Source organism: Schistocerca cancellata, chromosome 11, assembly GCF_023864275.1.
Source record: "Schistocerca cancellata isolate TAMUIC-IGC-003103 chromosome 11, iqSchCanc2.1, whole genome shotgun sequence".
Classification (NCBI taxonomy): domain Eukaryota; kingdom Metazoa; phylum Arthropoda; class Insecta; order Orthoptera; family Acrididae; genus Schistocerca; species Schistocerca cancellata.
Window position 1 is genome coordinate 104,615,871 of NC_064636.1, and position 20,776 is coordinate 104,636,646.

Here is a 20,776-nt window from a genome sequence, read left to right on the forward strand (position 1 = left end):
TTTTTATACAACTCTTTCAGTTTACTGTCATTTTATCTGTTTTCCATCTTTTCCTTTAGCTGCTCTAAATTTGTGGAGGTATGTACCGGCTATGCAACTAAATGAAGGCAGTTAGTTTGTTGCCATACGCGTTTCGCTTCATTTATTTGGGAAGCATCATCAGTGGCCTGAAATACATGTTTCTTTTTATATGTACAATAAACATATTATGAGACAGATATAATATGCTACTATATTCCATTTGGTAGTGTTTTTCTCTTGCTTTTTAGATTAGAAGCAACTTCTGTTGCAAAAGTTCCATATTGTGAATGTATCATTCGGTGTTACGATTTCCAGCGCTGCTACCACATACGTGTGTTCCTGGAGATGTATTCCTTGGTATACATACTCCAGCTAGCTGAATCTGGCGTTGCTCATACACATTTGTCACATCACACGTTTCACTTTCAATTCCATTTGGTGATCAATGTGTGTGTTTTCTGTGTGTATTGCTGCCAATTGTTGTCGTGTGTTTATCTGTCTTTTGTTTCTGTTGGGTTTGATGTTTCTCATTTGGTGTGTGTGTGTGTGTGTGTGTGTGTGTGTGTGTGTGTGTGTGTGTGTAAATGATTTTTTTTTCTTCAATTTAGTTTTTCAGTATTTTATTTCCTAGGTATGTTGTTGAATCAACAGCCTTTACACGTGTGTGATTTTTCATGTAAGCAAAATCTAATGGAACCCTTTTAGTTTTGTGGAGCACCTCACTCTTTTCTGTCTTTAGAGGCCACTTATTGCACCATTCCAGATATCAGGTCTAAATCATTTTAAAACATTGAAAAATGAAACCACGTGACAGCAGTAAGTGTTCGGCACCACTGATCAGGCACAACACATACTGGATGTTTCATTTTTAAATGTTTTGGGTTTGATTAAGCCAGTATAAGGACATAAGTACCTTTTTCTGGTGTTTGGAAGTAAGCTGTGGAATCTTTTCGGGTTAAGTGACATGTAGAGCTGTCACATTTTTTTTGGAAGTACACTTAATTTTTACATCTAATAATTCTCACAAACATGTAATTTGTGATGATATTCACAGTTTTCACTTTGTTTCCATTTTTGTGCCAGCACTGTGAAGACGATCAAAGATCGAAACCGCTTGTGAATAAATATACACACAACAAAAAAAAGTTTTGCATCATCTCAGTTCTGAGGGTTCCGGAACCTGTACAGAAAATTGGAATAGGGATCAACATAATCATCATTTCCGCCCTTTTTATTGCTCATGAAAACCACTTTGTACACCACCATACAGCGAAACCTTCAGAGGTGGTAATACAGATTGCTGTACGCACCGGTACCTCTAATACCCAGTAGCACATCCTCTTGTATTGATTCATGCCTGTATTTGTCCTGGCATACTATCCACAAGTACATCAAGGCACTGTTGATCCAGACTGTCCCACTACTCAATAGCGATTCAGCTTAGATACCTCAGAGTGGTTGGCACATCACGTCGTCCATAAACAGCCCTTTTCAATCTACCCCAGGCACATTCTATAGGGTTCATGTCTGGAGAACATGCTGGCCACTCTAGTCAGGCGATGTCATTATCCTGAAGGAAGTCATTCACAAAATGTGCACGATGGGGGCACGAATTGTCGTCCACGACGACGAATGCCTCACCAATATGCTTCCGATACGGTTACACTATCGGTTGGAGGATGGCATTCACGTATTGGAAAGCCATTACAGCACCTTCCATGACCACCAGCAGTGTACATTGGCTTCACGTAATGCCACACACAGCAGGGAACCTCCACCTTGCTGCACTTGCTGGACAGCGAGTCTAAGGTGATAAGCCTGACCGGGTTGCCTCCAAACACTTCTCCGACGATAGTACGGTTTAAGGCATATGCGACACTCATCGGTAAAGAGAACGTGATGCCAATCCTGAGCGGTCCATTCGGCATGTTGTTAGGTGCATCTGTACCGTGCTGCACGGTGCCGTGGTTGCGAAGATGGACCTCGCCAAGGACACGGGGAGTGAATTTGTGCATCATGTGGCCTACTGCGCACAGTTTGAGTCGTAACACAACGTCCTGTGGCTGCACGAAAAGCATTATTCAACACGGTGGCACTGTCAGGGTTCCTCCGAGCCATAAACCATAGGTAGCGGTCATCCACTGCAGTAGTAGTCCTCGGTCAGCCTGAGCGAGACATGTCATTGACAGTTCCTGTCTGTCTGTATCTCCTCCACGTCTGAACAACATCGCTTTGCTTCACTACGAGAAGCCTAGACACTTCCACTGTTGAGATCCTTTCCTGGTACCCAGACGCGATCGGTCGCGGTATTGACCGTCTAGGCATGAGCCGTGTACCTCCTTCCTGGTGGAAGAATAATGAACTGATCGGCTGTCGGACCCCCCCCCCCCCCCCCCTCCGTCTAATAGGCAATGCTCGTGTATGGTTGTTTACATCTTGGGTGGGTTTAGTGACTTCTCTGAACAATCAAAGGGACTGTGTGTGTGTGATACAACATCCACTGTCAACGTCTATCTTCAGGAGTTCTGGGGACAGGGGTGATGCAAAATTTTTAATGATGCGTGTGTTTTAAGACAGCACAATGTTTACGGTGCTTCTCTCCAAGTATACTGATGCTGTTGACAGTCGTCTGAAATTTTTTTTTATCTATCCATAGTAAGTGTGACACTAACCCCAGCTTCAGAACTCGGCCGCCTCTCCGGGCTCGGCACTTCCTTCTCCTCCTCCTCGATTCTGGCCGACCGGCGGGCGTCCGCGTTCTCGGTAGGAGCCGTAGGACGCGGCAATGTCCGGCTCTCGGCAGTCGCGTCCACAGTGGGAGGTTCCGCCGGGGACGGTGCGGGAGTGGCCGCCGACCTGTCCGGCAGCGCAGCCCGAGGTCCCGCAGGGGCCACCGCTACTGGCGGTGGGGGTGGAGCTGCCTTCTTCTTACGAGGTCCTCGCCCTGCAAGGTGACACAATTTTTCAGAGTTACGCACACAACTGACAGTTTCATATAGAAAAGGCTATAAAACTTATATCCACCACAGACAAATGTAAACCTAAAAACAATGATGATGTGACTTACCCAATGAAAGTGCTGGCAGGTCGACAGACACACAAACTAACACAAACATACACACAAAATTCAAGCTTTCGCAACAAACTGTTGCCTCATCAGGAAAGAGGGAAGGAGAGGGAAAGACGAAAGGATGTGGGTTTTAAGGGAGAGGGTAAGGAGTCATTCCAGTCCCGGGAGCGGAAAGACTTACCTTAGGGGGAAAAAAGGACGGGTATACACTCGCACACACACACATATCCATCCACACATATACAGACACAAGCAGACATATTTAAAGACAAAGAGTTTCTTTGTCTTTAAATATGTCTGCTTGTGTCTGTATATGTGTGGATGGATATGTGTGTGTGTGCGAGTGTATACCCGTCCTTTTTTCCCCCTAAGGTAAGTCTTTCCGCTCCCGGGACTGGAATGACTCCTTACCCTCTCACTTAAAACCCACATCCTTTCGTCTTTCCCTCTCCTTCCCTCTTTCCTGATGAGGCAACAGTTTGTTGCGAAAGCTTGAATTTTGTGTGTATGTTTGTGTTAGTTTGTGTGTCTGTCGACCTGCCAGCACTTTCATTTGGTAAGTCACATCATCTTTGTTTTTAGGTATATATTTTTCCTTCGTGGAATGTTTCCTTCTATTATAAACAGACAAATGTAAACAAGACTACTAGGTAAAAACAAACTATGTTTAAAATTTCAGTCTATCCTTTGTTTCCTAAAACTGGTAAGTAGGAAAGACACACAATATTAAACGAACAATCAAAGTTGCTTTTTCTTTCTTCTTCTTCTTCTTCTTCTTCTTCTTCTTCTTATGTCTGTCTGTTCATACATAAATTAAAATTCGTCAGCCAAGATTTCTGTCTGCAGGAGACAGCTAATCTCAGAAATTACACAACGGATTTTGATATAGTTTCTACTGATGAATAGACCGATTCATGAGGAAGGTTTGTGCATATAATTTACAATTACACTGAGGTGAAGAATATCAGTGGATACAAAATGCACATAGACAGATGGCAGTGGTACCACTTACCCAAGGTATAAGAGGAGAGTGCATTTTCACAGCTGACAATTTTACGCACGTGATTCAAGTAAACACGTTTCTGACATCGTTACGGCCGCACAACAGGAATCAACAGGCATGGAACATTCCATTTCAGAAATCATTAGGAAATTCAAAATTTCAAGATTCACAGTGTCAAGAATGTGCAGAGGTTAGCAATTTTCAGGCATTACATCTCACCACAAATAAGGCAGTGACTCACAACCTTCACTTAACAACGAGTGGTGTTTCAATAGATTTGTCAGTGCTAACAGCCAAGTAACAATGTGTGCAATGTGTGAAATTACCGTGGAAATCAATGTGGGATGTACGCCGAACATATCTGCTAGGACACTGCAGTGAAATTTGGCGGCAATGGGCTGTGGCAGGAGACAACCGATGCCTTTGCTAATGGCATAACATCGCATGCAGTGTGTCTCCTGGGCTTGTGACTGTATCGGTTGCACCCTAGAGGAATGAAAAACTGTGGCCCGATCAGACAAGTTGGTAAAAGCTGATGGTGGGTTTCAAGTGTGGCACAGACAACACAATGCCACGGAGCCTAGTTGTCAACAATGCACTATGGAAGCTGGTGGTGGCTTTATAATGCTGTGGGCTGTGTTTACACAGAACGGAGCGGGTCCTCGGGCCCAACTGAACCGAACATTGGCTGGAGATGGTTACGTTTGGCTACCTGGAGACCATTTGCAGCCATTCACGGACTTCACGTTCCCGAACAATGACGGAACTTTTGCAGATGACAGTGCGACAACTCACCGGGCCATTGCTTCGAGGAATATTCTCAACAATTCAGGCGAACGATTTCGCCACCCAGATCGCCAGCCACAAGTCCCGTGCGACATACCGTATTTACACGAATCTAAGCCGCACTCGAATCTAAGCCGCACCTGAAAAATGAGACTCGAAATAAAGGAAAAAAAAATTCCCGAATCTAAGCCGCACCTGAAATTTGAGACTCGAAATTCAAGGGGAGAGAAAAGTTTTAGGCCGCACCTCCAAATCGAAACAAAGTTTGTCCATTGTAATATGAGACACAATTTAGGTCGAATGAATGACGATACAGCTACAGTAGTTTGGTTCGAGTCTAAGCTTAGCAGTTAAGCTTTACCACGTAGCCATTGCTATGCGTCAGGCGCTCCGTCCGTACTTATACGGGTGCCCTTCCTTTTTCACGTGCTTCGTCTGGTTTGAATCGATTGCTTATTTTGCTATGATCTGATAATTGCCGTTTTCTTTGTTATAGGTGTTTGCATCACTCTTAAGCTGAAAATGCATTACTGCACTGTGTCATGCATTGTTTGTCGCATTCTGATAGTGCGTGTTTACGGCCTGTCGCGGCTCGCGGCACGGCTTGCTTTTGTGCGCACTACCGCCGCGTACAATTAAAAAAAAAAGAGAGGAATCGTCTCATTAGCGAAACAATGGCAAGAGACCGCAATTTGTTGTTACTTACACTGCTGCTTTCTTTGATAATGATCAACAAGAATCACATAATAGACTGCGTATGATAGAACATGTTCTGAACGAAAGTTAGGCGAAAATTTTTCTCCGTTAGAAAATCTTTGCGGTCGCTTCTTTATTACATCAAATTCTGCACAGAAATTAGAGTCATTTTAGATTTAAAAATCTAGTCACTTGCCGTGCTTCATTTCTGACTGTATCACTATTAGGCATAAGAATAATACGAATATAAACATGACACGATACGTATATTCTTCCGCGTTTGCTGTTGTCTCACTCTAGTTTCGTAGTTTATTAGGCAGACAGGATTTAAATGAGATAGCAGCAAACACGAAAGAATACATGGCAAAATGTTTATATTCGTATAATTCTTATGGTGAAGAGATTACTGTATATGATTCAAATTTCATCAGGTTCCTATTAGCAACCATCTCTTCTCACAGATAGGAAAAAATTCAGAACGTACTAACGTAGAGTTGGCCATATTGACAAACATCCCAAACAGTCTTACCAGTCTGATTTTCGTAGTACACTGAAATTGTGCTACATTCGAAGATGAACAATACGGAATTCGTATTTACTTTGTTGGATAATGTATGAAAATGCAGTGGTCGAAACTCGCGGCGGAGAAAAAAAAGCTCGTCTTCCACTTTTTTTTTTTAAATTTATTTACTGACGCTGAGATTTTGGCGCCAGTATTTATCCTTGTGCCTACAAAACATGCCTGCGTAGCGCTACATATATTCGGCGGCAGAAGTTAGTTGTGGCGGCATGTACCGACATTTTTCATAACTTCTGCTTGCTTTGCACTCGATTCTAAGCCGCAGGCGGTTTTCTGGATTACGAAAACCAGAAAAAAAGTGCGGCTTAGATTCGAGTAAATACGGTATATTGGAGATAATAAAGAGGTAAGTTCGTGCACAAAATCCTGCACTTGCAATATTTTCACAATTACGGATGACAGTAGAGGCAGCACGGCTCGATATTTCTGCGACGACTTGTCGAGTCCACGTACCGTCGAGTTCCTGCACTACATTTGGCAAAAGGAGGTCCGACACGATATTAGGAGGGATCCCGCGACCTTCGTCACCTCGGCGTACGTCGTGAGAATAGGGTGAACTACGACGAATTAAAGTTCCAAACACAGGGGAAACGGTGCCGTCACTATCTAGCGTACGGTCCACCAGCCCCCACACTTTCGAGGAGTGCACGAATAATATCAGGATTACAAATACGGGTGCAAGAGATTACTCGAAGAATGAGCAACGTAAGTACGGCACCTGTGGAAGACAGCGAGGACGTAGAAGTGCTGTGCTCGCCGTGCACCGTTCTGCCGGGCACGCCGGTCGCCAGGTTGGACACGGACCTGGACAGTGGCACCGAGTTGCCAACAGTCGGGCCGGTCCGCTTCGGCAGGGCTGCCGATGTGCCTGTAGCCGGTGGCAGTTTGCTTCTTCGTGGCAGGGTGCTGGAAGCAGAGAGACAGATAGAGAATAATAATAATAATAATAATAATAATAATAATAATAATAATAATAAAACACCTCACAGAGAGTACTGAAGAATACAAGCGGATTATACGGCTCACAGATCATCCGCACCCAAGTGTGGATGTTATGCTGTAATTTGGAACAGGTACTTACACTCAGAATATAAATTTCTGGTTGCAAAGACGTAGGTGATGAAAGCATTCACAAGTGGTTAAATAGCGATATCTGTGAACCACTATTTCAGCACCTGAGTGATTCTGGCGAAGTGAACCTACTGTTTTTGGTAGAGGAAGAAAGCCTATGTGAGAGTGTACCCAGCATAGGTCCTTAGAAATAAAAGTGTGGAATCAGGGAAAGACTTCACTGCCCACCCTGAACAGCTGGGACACACTTGAATGTGTTAGAAGCTTGTCAAAAGGATGCAGACAGCACTTTGATGGTAGTATAGTTACATGGGTGAAGGGAGTTATTCTAATGTATTTGTCTGCATTCTGATTGGTGGAGCTGAGGCTGTAGTTAGTTGTAGAATACTGTAATATTACTAAAAAGCTTGCAACTTAACTCTGAAATGGTGAAAGTATCCACAGTATTAAATTTATTTTAAGTTATACTCATCTAACAGTAAAAATGGCTCAAGTACTGGTATAGAGGCGAAGAAGACAGCATAAGTCTAAAGACACAATCCAAGAGTGGGGGAAAAAAAAAAAAAAGAGGCTTTGTTACAAAAATCACATTCCCCATTTCAGTTATGCTTATATCATCTCATAACCATGTAAGTTGTTACATGGGTATTTTTTAAATTAGTACACCCAAGTACTACAATTTAGGAATAAAATGAAATACTTAGACATCAATATATCCGTCCTAATTTATGTCCCTATTTATTTTGAATCAAACTAATAGGTCTTTTATTACTTCCTCAAAAGCATATTTTAGTATCGCCGCCCGTCCCATACACCTACACCGACTGTCACCTCCTCGGCGAAAACAGAGTGTGACAGTAGTGGAGTTGTGGCTCAGCTTCCGTGGTGTGCGTTTTGTGCAGTGGCAATGCCGTCGCTGCACAATGGAATTTAGAGTGTTCAGCTGAAATAATTAAAAATTCTTCCCACGTAAGCTTTGCACACTGTATCAGTGTCAGCAGTTCAGTATTGCCAATTTATTTGAGAGTGACAATTCCAAAACTACACGTCATCTCACGAGAACAACAACTGGCCGCATCTTGACGGTTACGAGACCGGCGATGTTTAGAGGACAACTACCCGAGCGAAAATTCAAATTGAGAGACACACACATAATCAGTCTGACCAAATTTCACAGGCAGAGATACTTTTCTGGCCGATATCGTACTGCCAAATTTCGAACAGCCGCAGCACAATCGGTCATATTTACGCTCGTAAAAGTAACTAGTAACACCACTAAAATTGATAAACACCCAATTGCAAAAGCTGTGTCGCACATCTTAACTCATTTGGCATATTCCAAGAGTGGATTTCCGGTGTTTGTACTTCTGACATTTTAATTGAGTGGCCAACATTTCAACAATAGGTTTTAGTACATTTCAGCCGATTACACAGCTGGAGTGCCACTAAATGACTCAACGATTATGTCAATTGTGTTGTGCATTCGTTACAAAGAGTGCAGCCCAAAGTTACAGTGCTCGACAAACAATATATCTCATTCTGGAAACATCCTCCAGGCTGTGGCTAAGCCGTGTCTCCGCAATATCCTTTCTTTCAGGAGTGCCAGTTCTGCAAGGTTCGCAGGAGAGCTTCTGTAAAGTTTGGAAGGTAGGAGACGAGATACTGTCAGAAGTAAAGCTGTGAGGACGGGGCGTGAGGCGTGCTCGGGTAGCTCAGTCGGTAGAGCACTTGCCCACGAAAGGCAAAGGTCCCGAGTTCGAGTCTCGGTCCGGCACACAGTTTTAATCTACCAGGAAGTTTGAGATATATTTGGATTGTACGAGATCAAGTTGTCTCTCCCTGTGTGATTGGGTCCCCAACGGAGTGAAGAATGAACAGTATTCTACCTGTAACTGGCAGTGGGAGTGACAAGAGGACAACTGTCGCACAGAGCTCGCATTCCAAAACCACTAACCAGTGACGCAAATGCCCCTAAGAGGAAAACCTGGTGGCAAAGCCATAAAATCTGGACTGTGGAGTAAAGGAAGAGTCATCTGGCAAGGAGTTAGTCTCGTTTCATATTGTTTCTAACTCCTGGCCAAGTATACGTCGCGAGTGAAATGTAGCAGGGGTTCGGTGACGATTTGGGCAGCTGTATCGTGGTACACCCTGAGTCCGACAGTTAGTCTACAAACTTTAATTACTGCTGAGGATCACGTGATCGTGCAGTCCTAGGATAGCTAGCCCACATCTCTGTGTTTGTGTGGTTTTGTGCAACATTCAAAGTGAGAATGACCGTTTATCCCAGGAACTTTAACCCCCGGCACATTACACCACAGTAAGTGTTTCCCGCAGCTGATAACAGGGCACCTGCCCATTTTGCCTGTAGCAGGACCTCGAACTGGCACCACAAATCACTTCACAGGAAGACTGTCCGTATTTTATTCGTACGGAAAGAGGGAGAATTCCGTTCAGACACTTTTCCTCTGTGCATCAAAAAAACTAATTTTTTGAGGTTTGCATTTGTCATCTGTGACAGTTAATCATGAAGTTTTAATTATCACTCAGAAAAAATAAAGTTACATATTTAGTGTTTCCTTTGCAAGTACATGCCCCTAGCTGTGATATACAATGAAATCCTAGTGGCGTGTGGCAGTTTTACGGCTCGGAACTTTCAATGTGTACTGCTGCTGCGAACCCGTGCCAAAAAAAAGAGGAAGCAATTTTATTTGTAGTATAACTTTACAGCTACCCGTGTAAAATGCTCATATTCCTCCAATTTCTTGTGCCTAGTGAGTAGTGACCAAATCTGTTGCAGTTTTCATCTGATGTCAGAAACAGTGTAACATCTGACTCTAACAGAGGAAAATGGTGTGGGAGAACAGTCACCTGTTGCTAGTCGGAGGTGGCATCTCCCGGGCGGCAATCGTCTTGTCGCCGGGGTGCGTGTCGGGGCCGTCACTCAGCACGGACGCCTCGTGGTAGCCGGAGCTGTCGGAGGACGTCCGCGAGTGGGTCACCGTGGGGGCAGTCCCGTCGTGGTGCGACACGACCTGCAATGTAACGGGATTGCCCAAATTGAATTCTCTCTGTAAAATCGAGTACATATTTAATTGCAGAACTTTCTCTGTTAACTGCACACAATTTTATGAAATTCTCCTGGAGTTACACAGAGACAAAAGAGTTGGCCAGTATTAACTTCAGTACTAAAAATATACAGCACTGCCAACAAAAACAGCACCTAGAACATAGAAATCCTAGCTTTTGAAAATAAATATTCTTTTAAGATGGATGCATTGGCATGGTGATAGGTTTGGGATGGATGGAAAGGATGAGCAGCTCGCTTGGAGTGCAGGAGAGCTGATGGAGGGGAGGGGGGGGGATAGAGAGAGAGAGAGAGAGAGAGAGAGAGAGAGAGAGATATGCAGTGGTGGGAATGGGGTTGGGTGGACACTGTGGAGGTGGGATGGAGGTCGTGGAAGGGGGAGCTGCGAGTAGGGGCAGGGGAGCATTAGGCAGGTAGGTATGAGACCGACGGTGGGCAATGCAGAGGTGGGATGGGGAGGGTGTGCTGAGGTGGGTTGGGGAGGAGAGAATAGCACAAAAAACAAACGTGTCATTAAAAAACAAACGTGTCATTAAAAAACAAACGTGTCATTAAAAAACAAACGTGTCATTAAAAAACAAACGTGTCATTAAAAAACAAACGTGTCATTAAAAAACAAACGTGTCATTAAAAAACAAACGTGTCATTAAAAAACAAACATGTCATTAAAAAACAAACGTGTCATTACAAAACAAACGTGTCATTACAAAACAAACGTGTCATTACAAAACAAACGTGTCATTACAAAACAAACGTGTCATTACAAAACAAACGTGTCATTACAAAACAAACGTGTCATTACAAAACAAACGTGTCATTACAAAACAAACGTGTCATTACAAAACAAACGTGTCATTACAAAACAAACGTGTCATTACAAAACAAACGTGTCATTACAAAACAAACGTGTCATTACAAAACAAACGTGTCATTAAAAAACAAACGTGTCATTAAAAAACAAACGTGTCATTAAAAAACAAACGTGTCATTAAAAAACAAACGTGTCGTTAAAAAACAAACATATCATAAAAAAACAAACATATTATAAAAAACTAATTTCATACAGAACAAAATGTTATTTGTTACTAAAAGCCCTACATTAGCAGAATACATTAACTTTACGGAAGTTGCTCTAGCCTACAGAATACAGGAGAGGTTCAGTGCCGCTTACCTGCTTGGAACTGGCTTTACTGATCACCACTGCAGAGTCCCGCTTATCGCGGCCTCTGGTGTCGGCACTGTCGGTGGTCACGGCAGGCGGAGGTGGGGCCGGGCGCCTCTTCCTGGCGGGAGCGCGCGGCGGAGGCGCGGCGGGAGCCGAGTCGGGAGAGCTGGACCTCCCGCCCAGGCTGCCCGACGATACGCTGCCCGTGATGGCACTCACCTCGGTCCCCGTCTGTGAGGAAGGGCGGGGCTAGCTCACTACGGGGGACGCCTCGCAAAGCAGCAGGAGCGGGCCGTCTAACACACTACGTTACATTGCAACATACAGGGGAACACTTCGTGGCGTTGAAGTGAAATGCTTCTGCAAGCCGTACTGTTTAATATCCAGCAATAACTTAAGACTGACTAAAGCTTTTTGGCGGAAGTTACATACGTGTTGGTACAGGTGTACTTAACATTACAAACTAGCTTCAGGTTCCAGGAGAGAATGCCATACGAGGGGCGTTTGAAAAGTCCGTGCAAAAATAAAAACTACTTGCATGTTTGGGGTAAACCTATTTTATTTTTCAACAGTCTCCTTTCAGACTTCTACACTTCATCCAACACTGTTCCAATTTGTTGATCCCTTCCGAATAATAGGAACTGTCCAAGTCTGCAAAATAGCTATTAGTTGTTGCAATTACATCCTCATTTGAATAAAATCTTTGTCCCTACAGCCATTTCTTCAAATTGGGGAACAAATAGTAGTCCGAGGGATTCAAGTCTGGAGAATAGGGGGGGATGTGAAACGAGTTGAAATCCCATTTCCATTAATTTTACGAGCACAACTGCTGAGGTGTGTGCTGGTGCATTGTCTTGATGGGGAAAAAAAAAAAAAAAAAAGAGACTTCTTTGCGATCCAATCGCCGGCGTTTTTCTTGCAGCTCGGTTTTCAAATGATCCAATAATGATGAATAATATGCACCTGTAATAGTTTTACCCTTTCTCAGATAGTCGATGAGGATTATCCCTCGCAAATCCAAAAAGACAGTCACCGAAACCTTTCTGGCCGAAGGAATGGTCTTCGCCTTTTTTGGTGCAGATTCTCCCTCGGTAACCCATTGTTTACATTGTTGTTTGGTCGCAGGAGTATAGTAATGTATCCATGTTTCATCCACAGGGACGAAATGACGTTTAAAGTCCTGCAGATTCTTCCTTGCAACACTTCACACGATTCCGTTTTTGGTCAAGTGTGAGCAATCGCGGAACCCATCTTGCGGATAGCTTTCTCACGTCCAAATGTTTTTGCAAAATATTATGTACCTGTTCATTAGAGATGCCCACAGCACTAGCAATCTCACGCACCTTAACTCTTCTGTCATCCATCACCATATCAGTCATAACTTCCACAGGGCGTCCAGAACGTTCAGCATCACTTGTGCCCATATGGCCACTCCGAAAATTTTGAAACCACTTATAAACTGTTCTAATCGAAGGTGCAGAGTCACCGTAATGTTTATCAAGCTTCTCTTTAGGCTCCTGAGGCATTTTGCCTTTCATAAAGTAACGTTTAATCACCACACGAAATTTTTTTATCATCCATTTTTTGACAGTCACTCGACTTCCTTGATTCACACGAACGCCGAACACAAAGAAACAGACCAATATGGCTGAAACTTGGTGTGCATCCCCTCGATACGTGCTGGTGGTGCCATCTCTCGTACTTTGCACGGACTTTTAAAACGCACCTCGTACATTGACTGAACTCTTACCATTCGACATGCGATTGTTTCAAATTCACAATGTTCCTCAAAATTTTACTCCCTGGGCTATAAGAAAGTTTCCCGTCTGTTAAACAGGAATCTCACGACCAACAATTTGGCTTCCCAGTGCACACAGAGGCAGGTACGTTCCACGTGCCTGTTGCGTTCCAATATGTCACAGTGCTCAGAAACTATCTTAAGGCAACGAGATGCACTGGGTGGTGCCTGAACCTCATATTTTCTCGTTGTGCATCATTCCGTACCCATACAGCAGTTGGCAATGGCAACATTATTCCAGTTTTTCTCTCAGAGAGGTTTAGAAATACGAGGGGGGACCCAAAAGAAACCGGACTCCGTGGGCGCTGCCACTCGTAGACATAGTGTAGGGTTCTCACGCTAGATGGTATTAGTAGAGACCTTCATGAAACAGCTGTGCAGACAGCGTCAGTGTAGAGCTGAACGTGCAAGTGTGGTATTGGGTTTCTCTGACTGTTGGCGGGCTACCTCTGCGAAGTCGTTATGGCAACTTTAAAAGAACAAAGAGTGTGTGTGAACTTTTGTTTCTTGCTTAAAAAAACTGCAACGGAGACAGACCAAATGCTTCAGGAAGCTTTCCAGGAGGACGCTATGAGCCGCACACAGGTTTTCGAGTGGTTTGGACACTTTAAACGCGGTGAGATGTGTGTCGAAGACCGAGCTCGTTCTGGACGCCCTTCAACACCGCGAAACGAGGAGAACGTTGAAAAGGTCTGCCAAAAGATCGACGAGGATCGTCGCCAAACGATCGACCAAATTTCTGCAGAGACAGGAATCAGTTGGAGCTAGTGCCAACAGATTTTGAGTGAGGATTTGCACGAGATGTGTTGCTGCTAAATTTGTTCCGCGCCTTCTCACACAGGAGCAAAAAACCGTCCACATGAATGTGTGTCAGGACTTGAAAACAGGGATTGCACGTGATCCGAACTTCTCGAACAAAGTCATTACAGGGGATGAGAGTTGGTGTTACGGGTATGACCCAGAAACCGAGCAAGCGTCAAGCCAGTGGAGCACTCCCAACTCTCCCAGACCAAAAAAAGCGAGGCAAGTGAGGTCAAATGTGAAGACGACGATCATTGTCTTTTTTGATGTTCGTGGAATTGTGCATCGGGAATTCGTACCCCCTGGCCAGACTGTTAACCGGCGGATGTGAGGAGGAAACGCCCGGAACTTTGGTGATCAAGTGACTGGTTTCTGCATCACGACAATGCTCCAGCACACACGGCCTTACGAGTGACCCCCTATTTGGTGTCTCTGAGGTGGTAGGTCATGCCCCACGCTCCGTATTCGCAAGACCTAGCCCCGTGCGATTTTTTCCTATTTCCACGAATGGGGGAAAAAAAAAAAAAAATGCTAAAAGGGGAGTGTTATGACGATGTGGAGGCAGTAAAAACAGCTTCACAAAGGGCACTGGACAATATCAAACTTGAAGAGTTCCAAACATGCTTCCAACAGTGGGAAAAAGAGACTTGACAAGTGCATCGCATGTAATGGAGAGTATTTTGAAGGTGACTGAAGTAATTTTGTAAAAAAGGTTCATCAATAAATTTTTTATGACAACAATCCAGTTTCTTTTGGGTCCCCTCTTTTAAGACATCACAGGATGTACGGATCAAGCCTCACTGGCTTGTCAGTGTCAACAATTTCTGAATGAGCCCTTTGTGCACACTGCATAAACGGACCCAAGAACAGGAAATGTACAACATGGGAGGTTATAATTGCTTATTTATTGATGTAGCTACATTAGGATGATTGGACCATCTATCATTGCCTCTCCCTCCCCCCCCCCCCCCCCCCCCCCATGTACCACTAAACAAGACTACCTATTTCAAAAAGTTTAAGCCAGTTTTCAAGTTTGTGCATGGACCAGACTGTTATCACCCACACTGCACCTGCCTGACACAGCACCCTAAGTTGAGATCAAGTGTACTTATACGAAGCCTACTTTGCTGAATAGCAGCAGTAGCCTACAAGCTTACAGCCTCCGGGGCCCACCTGGCGGACTGTCGGGGGCGCCGGCGCGACGTGGCCGTGCTGCTGCTTGGCGCGCCGCCGCCTCCGCTCCTGCTCCTTCTGCAGGGCCAGCGCGTCCGCACCGCTCGCGTCGCGCGCCATCACGCACACCTCCGTCAGTCCGTAGTCGCCCAGAGTCAGCTCCGGTCGCAGTCTCTCCTCCAGGTTTACTGGAACAAAGCACAGGTGGGGTTCAGTCTTCAGGAGGCTTGTGCTAAGGATTGAACCCATGTGTGTACAGGGGAAATGGAGAAAAAGAGCTGCTTGCTTGCTCGTTTGATGGCGATGGTTCAAAAATGACAATTTCCACTGTCAACTGTAACACAATTACTTCTCCTTTGAAGTGAAGGTACACAAAGAAATCCTGGCACCCTACTATGGCTACATCTTTATACGCTATCCATAGGTAACCTTCCTAGCCTCCGAAAACCCCAAACACCTGGTGTGGCTCAGGTTTCATTGTGATATCTTTATGATCTGGACTCTTGCCCAATGCACTCTACTCTCATTCCCTCACAACATCAGCATCTTCTCCCCCATCCAGTTCAACTCGTACTGTTCAATGCAGTGTGCCACCTTCCTTGATATTGAACTACTACTCTCCGATGGCTCCATCCACACCTCTGTCCACATTAAGCTGACCAACTGGCAACAGTTCTGTGTTTTCACAGTCGCTATCCCTTCCACATCAAAAAAACCCTCCCAGCAGCCTCGCCACCCGGGGACTGAGTATCTGCAGTGACAATAACTCCCTTTCCCCATATGCTGAAGGTCTCACCGAGGCCTTCACAGAGTGGTACTATCCCTCACACCTAGCCCCTTCATCACACAATTCCACCCCGGGCTGGAACAACTGAACTACATCATTCGTCAGAGTTTCGATTACCTATCGTCATGGAAGACGATGTAGATGAAGATGAAATGGGAGATACAATACTACGTGAAGAGTTTGACAGAGCACTGAAAGACCTGAGTCGAAACAAGGCCCCGGGAGTAGACAACATTCCATTAGAACTACTGACAGCCTTGAGAGAGACAGTCCTGACAAAATTGTACCATATGGTGAGCAAGATGTACGAGACAGGTGAAATACCCTCAGACTTCAGGAAGAAGAATGTAATAATTCCAATCCCAAAGAAAACAGGTCTTGACAGATGTGAAAATTACCGAACTATTAGTTTAATAAGTCACAGCTGCAAAATACTAACGCGAATTCTTTACAGACAAATGGAAAAACTAGTAGAAGCCGACCTCGGGGAAGATCAGTTTGGATTCCGTAGAAATATTGGAACACGTGAGGCAATACTGATCCTACGACTTATCTTAAAAGCTAAATTAAGGAAAGGCAAACCCATGTTTCTAGCATTTGTAGACTTAGAGAAAGCTTTTGACAATGTTGACTGGAATACTCTCTTTCAAATTCTGAAGGTGGCAGGGGTAAAATACAGGGAGCGAAAGGCTATTTACAATTTGTACAGAAACCAGATGGCAGTTATAAGAGTCGAGGGACATGAAAGGGAAGCAGTGGTTGGGAAGGGAGTCAGACAGGGTTGTAGCCTCTATGTTATTCAATCTATATATTGAGCAAGCAGTGAAGGAAACAAAAGAATTCGGAGTAGGTATTAAAATACACGGAGAAGAAATAAAAACTTTGAGGTTCGCCGATGACATTGTAATTCTGTCAGAAACAGCAAAGGACTTGGAAGAGCAGTCGTACGGAATGGATAGCGTCTTGAAAGGAGGGTATAAGATGAACATCAACAAAAGCAAAACGAGGATAATGGAATGTAGTCGAATTAAGTCGGGTAATGAAGGGGAATTAGGTTAGGAAATGAGACACTTGAATTAGTAAAGGAGTTTTGCTATTTGGGGAGCAAAATTACTGATGATGGTCCAAGTAGAGAGGGTATAAAATGTAGACTTGCAATGGCAAGGAAAGCGTTTCTGAAGAAGAGAAATTTGTTAACATCGAGTATAGATTTAAGTGTCAGGAAGTTGTTTCTGAAAGTATTTGTATGGACTGTAGCCATGTATGAAAACGAAACATGGACGATAAATAGTATGGACAAGAAGAGAATAGAAGCTTTCGAAATGTGGTGCCACAAAAGAATGCTGAAGATTAGATGGTTAGATCACATAACTAATGACGAGGTATTGAACAGAATTGGGGAGGAGGGGAGTTTGTGGCACAACTTGACTAGAAGAAGGGATCGGTTGGTAGGACACGTTCCGAGGCATCGAGCGATCACCAATTTAGTATTGCAGGGCAGCATGGAGGGTAAAAATCATAGAGGGAGACCGAGAGATGAATACACCAAGCAGATTCAGAAGGATGTAGGTTGTAGTACGTACTGGGAGAAGAAAAACCTTGCACAGGACAGAATAGCATGGAGAGTTGCATCAAACTAGTCTCAGGGCTGAAGACCACCACCACCACCACCACCACCACCACCACCACAACAACAACAACAAGTACTCCTCTTTAATACTGAAAAGGGGCAGATTGAGTCAATAATTAAATCACTGAAAACTAAGGACTCTCATACATGTGAAGGAGTGCCTAGCAGAATATTTAAGTACTGTGCTGCAAATGTTAGCCCTGTATTTAGCCATATTTGTAATTTTACAGTTAGGAATGGTCAGTTTCCTGAATGATTAAAGTATTCAATGGTAAAGCCACTTTATAAAAGGGAGAAAGGGATAATGTAAATAATTTTAGATATATTTCTATGCCATCAGTGTTTGCTAAAGTTACTGAAAAGGCTGTTTATCTAAGGATGATTGATCATTTTATGTCACATAATTTGCTAACAAATGTACACGGTTAGGCTTTAGAAATGGTCTAGCAACTGAAAATGCTGTATTCTCTTTTCTCTGTGAGGTACTGGATGGATCGAACAATAGGTTTCGAACACTAGGCATATTTTTTGATACTAAGACGTTTGATTGTGTTGATCACAAAATATTGCTCCAGAATTTGGACCATTACTGAATGTGGGGAGTAGATCACAATTGGTTCACCTCTTAACTTTAACAACAGACAGCAAAAGGTCATTATTCACAGTGTTGAGAATAACTATAATGGGGGGTCTTGAGTAGGGTGCCGTCAAAAGGGTGAGAGGGTAGGGAGTGACCCAGCATCAGTGTTGGGGTCACTCTGTTCCTTAGTTTTATAAATGAAATGCACTCTAGTGTTACAGGTTATCCTAAAATCTTACTCTTTACTTACGACACTAGCTTGGTAGTAATGGATGTTGTGTGCAACATTGGCCCTGTTCCAAATAGTGCATGGCTTGTAGAAAATGAACTAATGCTAAATCATAGCAAGACTCAGTTTTTACAGTTTGTAACACACAACTCAACAAAAGCATACATTTTAATTTCACTGAAAAACTGAACAGTTCAAATTTCTAGGTGTTCAGGTAGACAGTAAACTGTCGTGAAAAGCCCATGTTCAGGACCTTGTTCGAAGACTTAATTTTTTCTATTCTATTGGTATCTCAAGTAAGCAACCGTTTGACACATATTCTTGTTAATAATATATGCTTATTACCAAGAATTAGCAGCTTTCACTCATTTAATACAAGGCAGAAATCTAAATCTGCAATTGATAAGCAATTCATTAACTCTTGTGCAGAAAGGTGTGCAGTACACTGCTGCATCATTTTAAATAAGCAACCACAGAAATTCAAAAATCTTAGCAGCAATGCACACACTTCCAAATCGAAACCGAAGAGTTCCCTCAAGGGTCACTTTCATTCTGTCGTGGAGTTCCTTGAAAAATTAAGCTGATTCCTATGTCATATTGTTGACTGTGTTAACTTTAAACTTATGATTCGACTTTTTTGGGTTCATAAACATTTTATTTTATCTGTAATTACTTTTATGTTGTAATTTCATGTACTGAAGTATTCCGAGATCTTTGAGATTTGCTCCTCAATTTGGTCCTACGGCTCTAGACGAGTAAATAAAAAATAAATACTTGCAAGGAGAGGCCACGACGATCGCATCACGGATTTAGTTAAAACTTTGTACACCTTTAGTAGGCCATTCAAGCAACGTAATGTGCAAATAGTAAAGTGCGCTACTCTGGCAATTTCGAGAAAATCGCGAAGAGAAGCTTTACGCGCCAATTACGTAACTGATAAATCCATAGTACAAGCTGAACAATCCGCCATTTTGACTCCCACGTTGAAATCTCTCGTTTTAACGCTACAGTACACTAAACCAAGGGTCGGCAAACTTCGAGTCGGAAGAGTCAGAAATTACAATTTATGAAATTTCAAAGTTTTTAAAGGGCCACAAAAATTTTTCTTGCTAACAATAAATAGTACTTGCAAAAATAAAGTTTTTGTACGAAAAATCTAATTTATTCATTCATAAGAAAATATATATATACGGTATTATTACATTATGACTTATTATTCAATTAAAATATTAAAACAATTAAACATTCACTTACAACACTCACCTGTACTTCAATAACAAACAATTGAGCAAACAAATTCAATGGGAGCGTTGACTTTGCATGGTTTTAGAAAGTTTGGATAAATTTGGCTCATAAATTCTTGTTTTAAGTTTCAAACACGACTAAATTTTCATTCGTTAATTGGCTCCTTACTTTACTTTTAATCATATTCATGCAAGAGAACGCTTGCTCGCACAAATATGCCGATCCGAAGAAGATAGTGAGCACTCCGAATGCCAACTTCTTCACCTCACTGCAGCAATCTGGAAGACTATTCCATGCGTCGAATATAAGTGCCTAAACTCGCCGCATTTCTTTTAAAGCTGTCCACTTTTGTTGCGTTACGTACATACATTTCTGGATTTCCAACTCTTCCAATTTGCTTTTCAACTCTGTGAACTTTCCACTCCACAAAGCTTTACTTTTTAAATCGATCAATTGCATTTCTAGAGATCCACTATCAACTCCAAATGGCTCAATGTAGATTTCGGTACTATTTGTGTTGGGAGGATTTACTATGAATGCTAGAGCGGATTTGTTGGCTTTGAATTGCTGAAATCTGTCAGCAAATTCATCTTTCATTTTTTTAAATAACAGTGCTGAACTAACTCGAGTCAACAGTTGCACTGGTTTTATCGCGATATTGCTTTAGAAATTGAAAATGAAGTAATTTACCGCTCTGAATATCTTCTGCAAAAATAACTAATTCTCTTCGAAAGAAACCAATTCTTCTACCAAAATATAGGCTGGGTTTCCCTTTCCTTGCAGTTTTAGATTCAGCTCATTTAATTTCGCCGTCATATCCACCATACAGTGAAATTTTTGCAGCCATTCACTGTTCTCTAATTCAGTGTGATTAATGCCTTTTTCATTGAAGAATGTATTCACTTCATTCAAGCACAAAGCAAAACATTTCAACACCTTACCCTTGGAAGGCCATCGCACTTTATTGTGAGGGAGAAGGTCGGAAAACTGAGTCTCCATTTCGTTTACGAATTCTTTAGACTGACGATGGTAGAGTGCTTTTGACAAGATGCTGTT

General features: G+C 43.0%; 1 protein-coding gene across 1 annotated transcript in view; it reads right to left on the reverse strand.

The window, feature by feature from the left end:
• Positions 1 to 20,776, reverse strand: part of LOC126108286 (uncharacterized) — a 365,566-nt gene that overhangs the window by 110,144 nt on the left and 234,646 nt on the right. The window contains exons 5-9 of the mRNA XM_049913510.1: positions 15,250 to 15,437; positions 11,484 to 11,708; positions 10,096 to 10,259; positions 6,875 to 7,062; positions 2,694 to 2,965 (exon numbers count right to left, since the gene is read on the reverse strand). Coding sequence (XP_049769467.1) covers positions 2,694 to 2,965; positions 6,875 to 7,062; positions 10,096 to 10,259; positions 11,484 to 11,708; positions 15,250 to 15,437 — 1,037 coding nt within the window. The remainder of the gene's footprint in view (positions 1 to 2,693; positions 2,966 to 6,874; positions 7,063 to 10,095; positions 10,260 to 11,483; positions 11,709 to 15,249; positions 15,438 to 20,776) is intronic.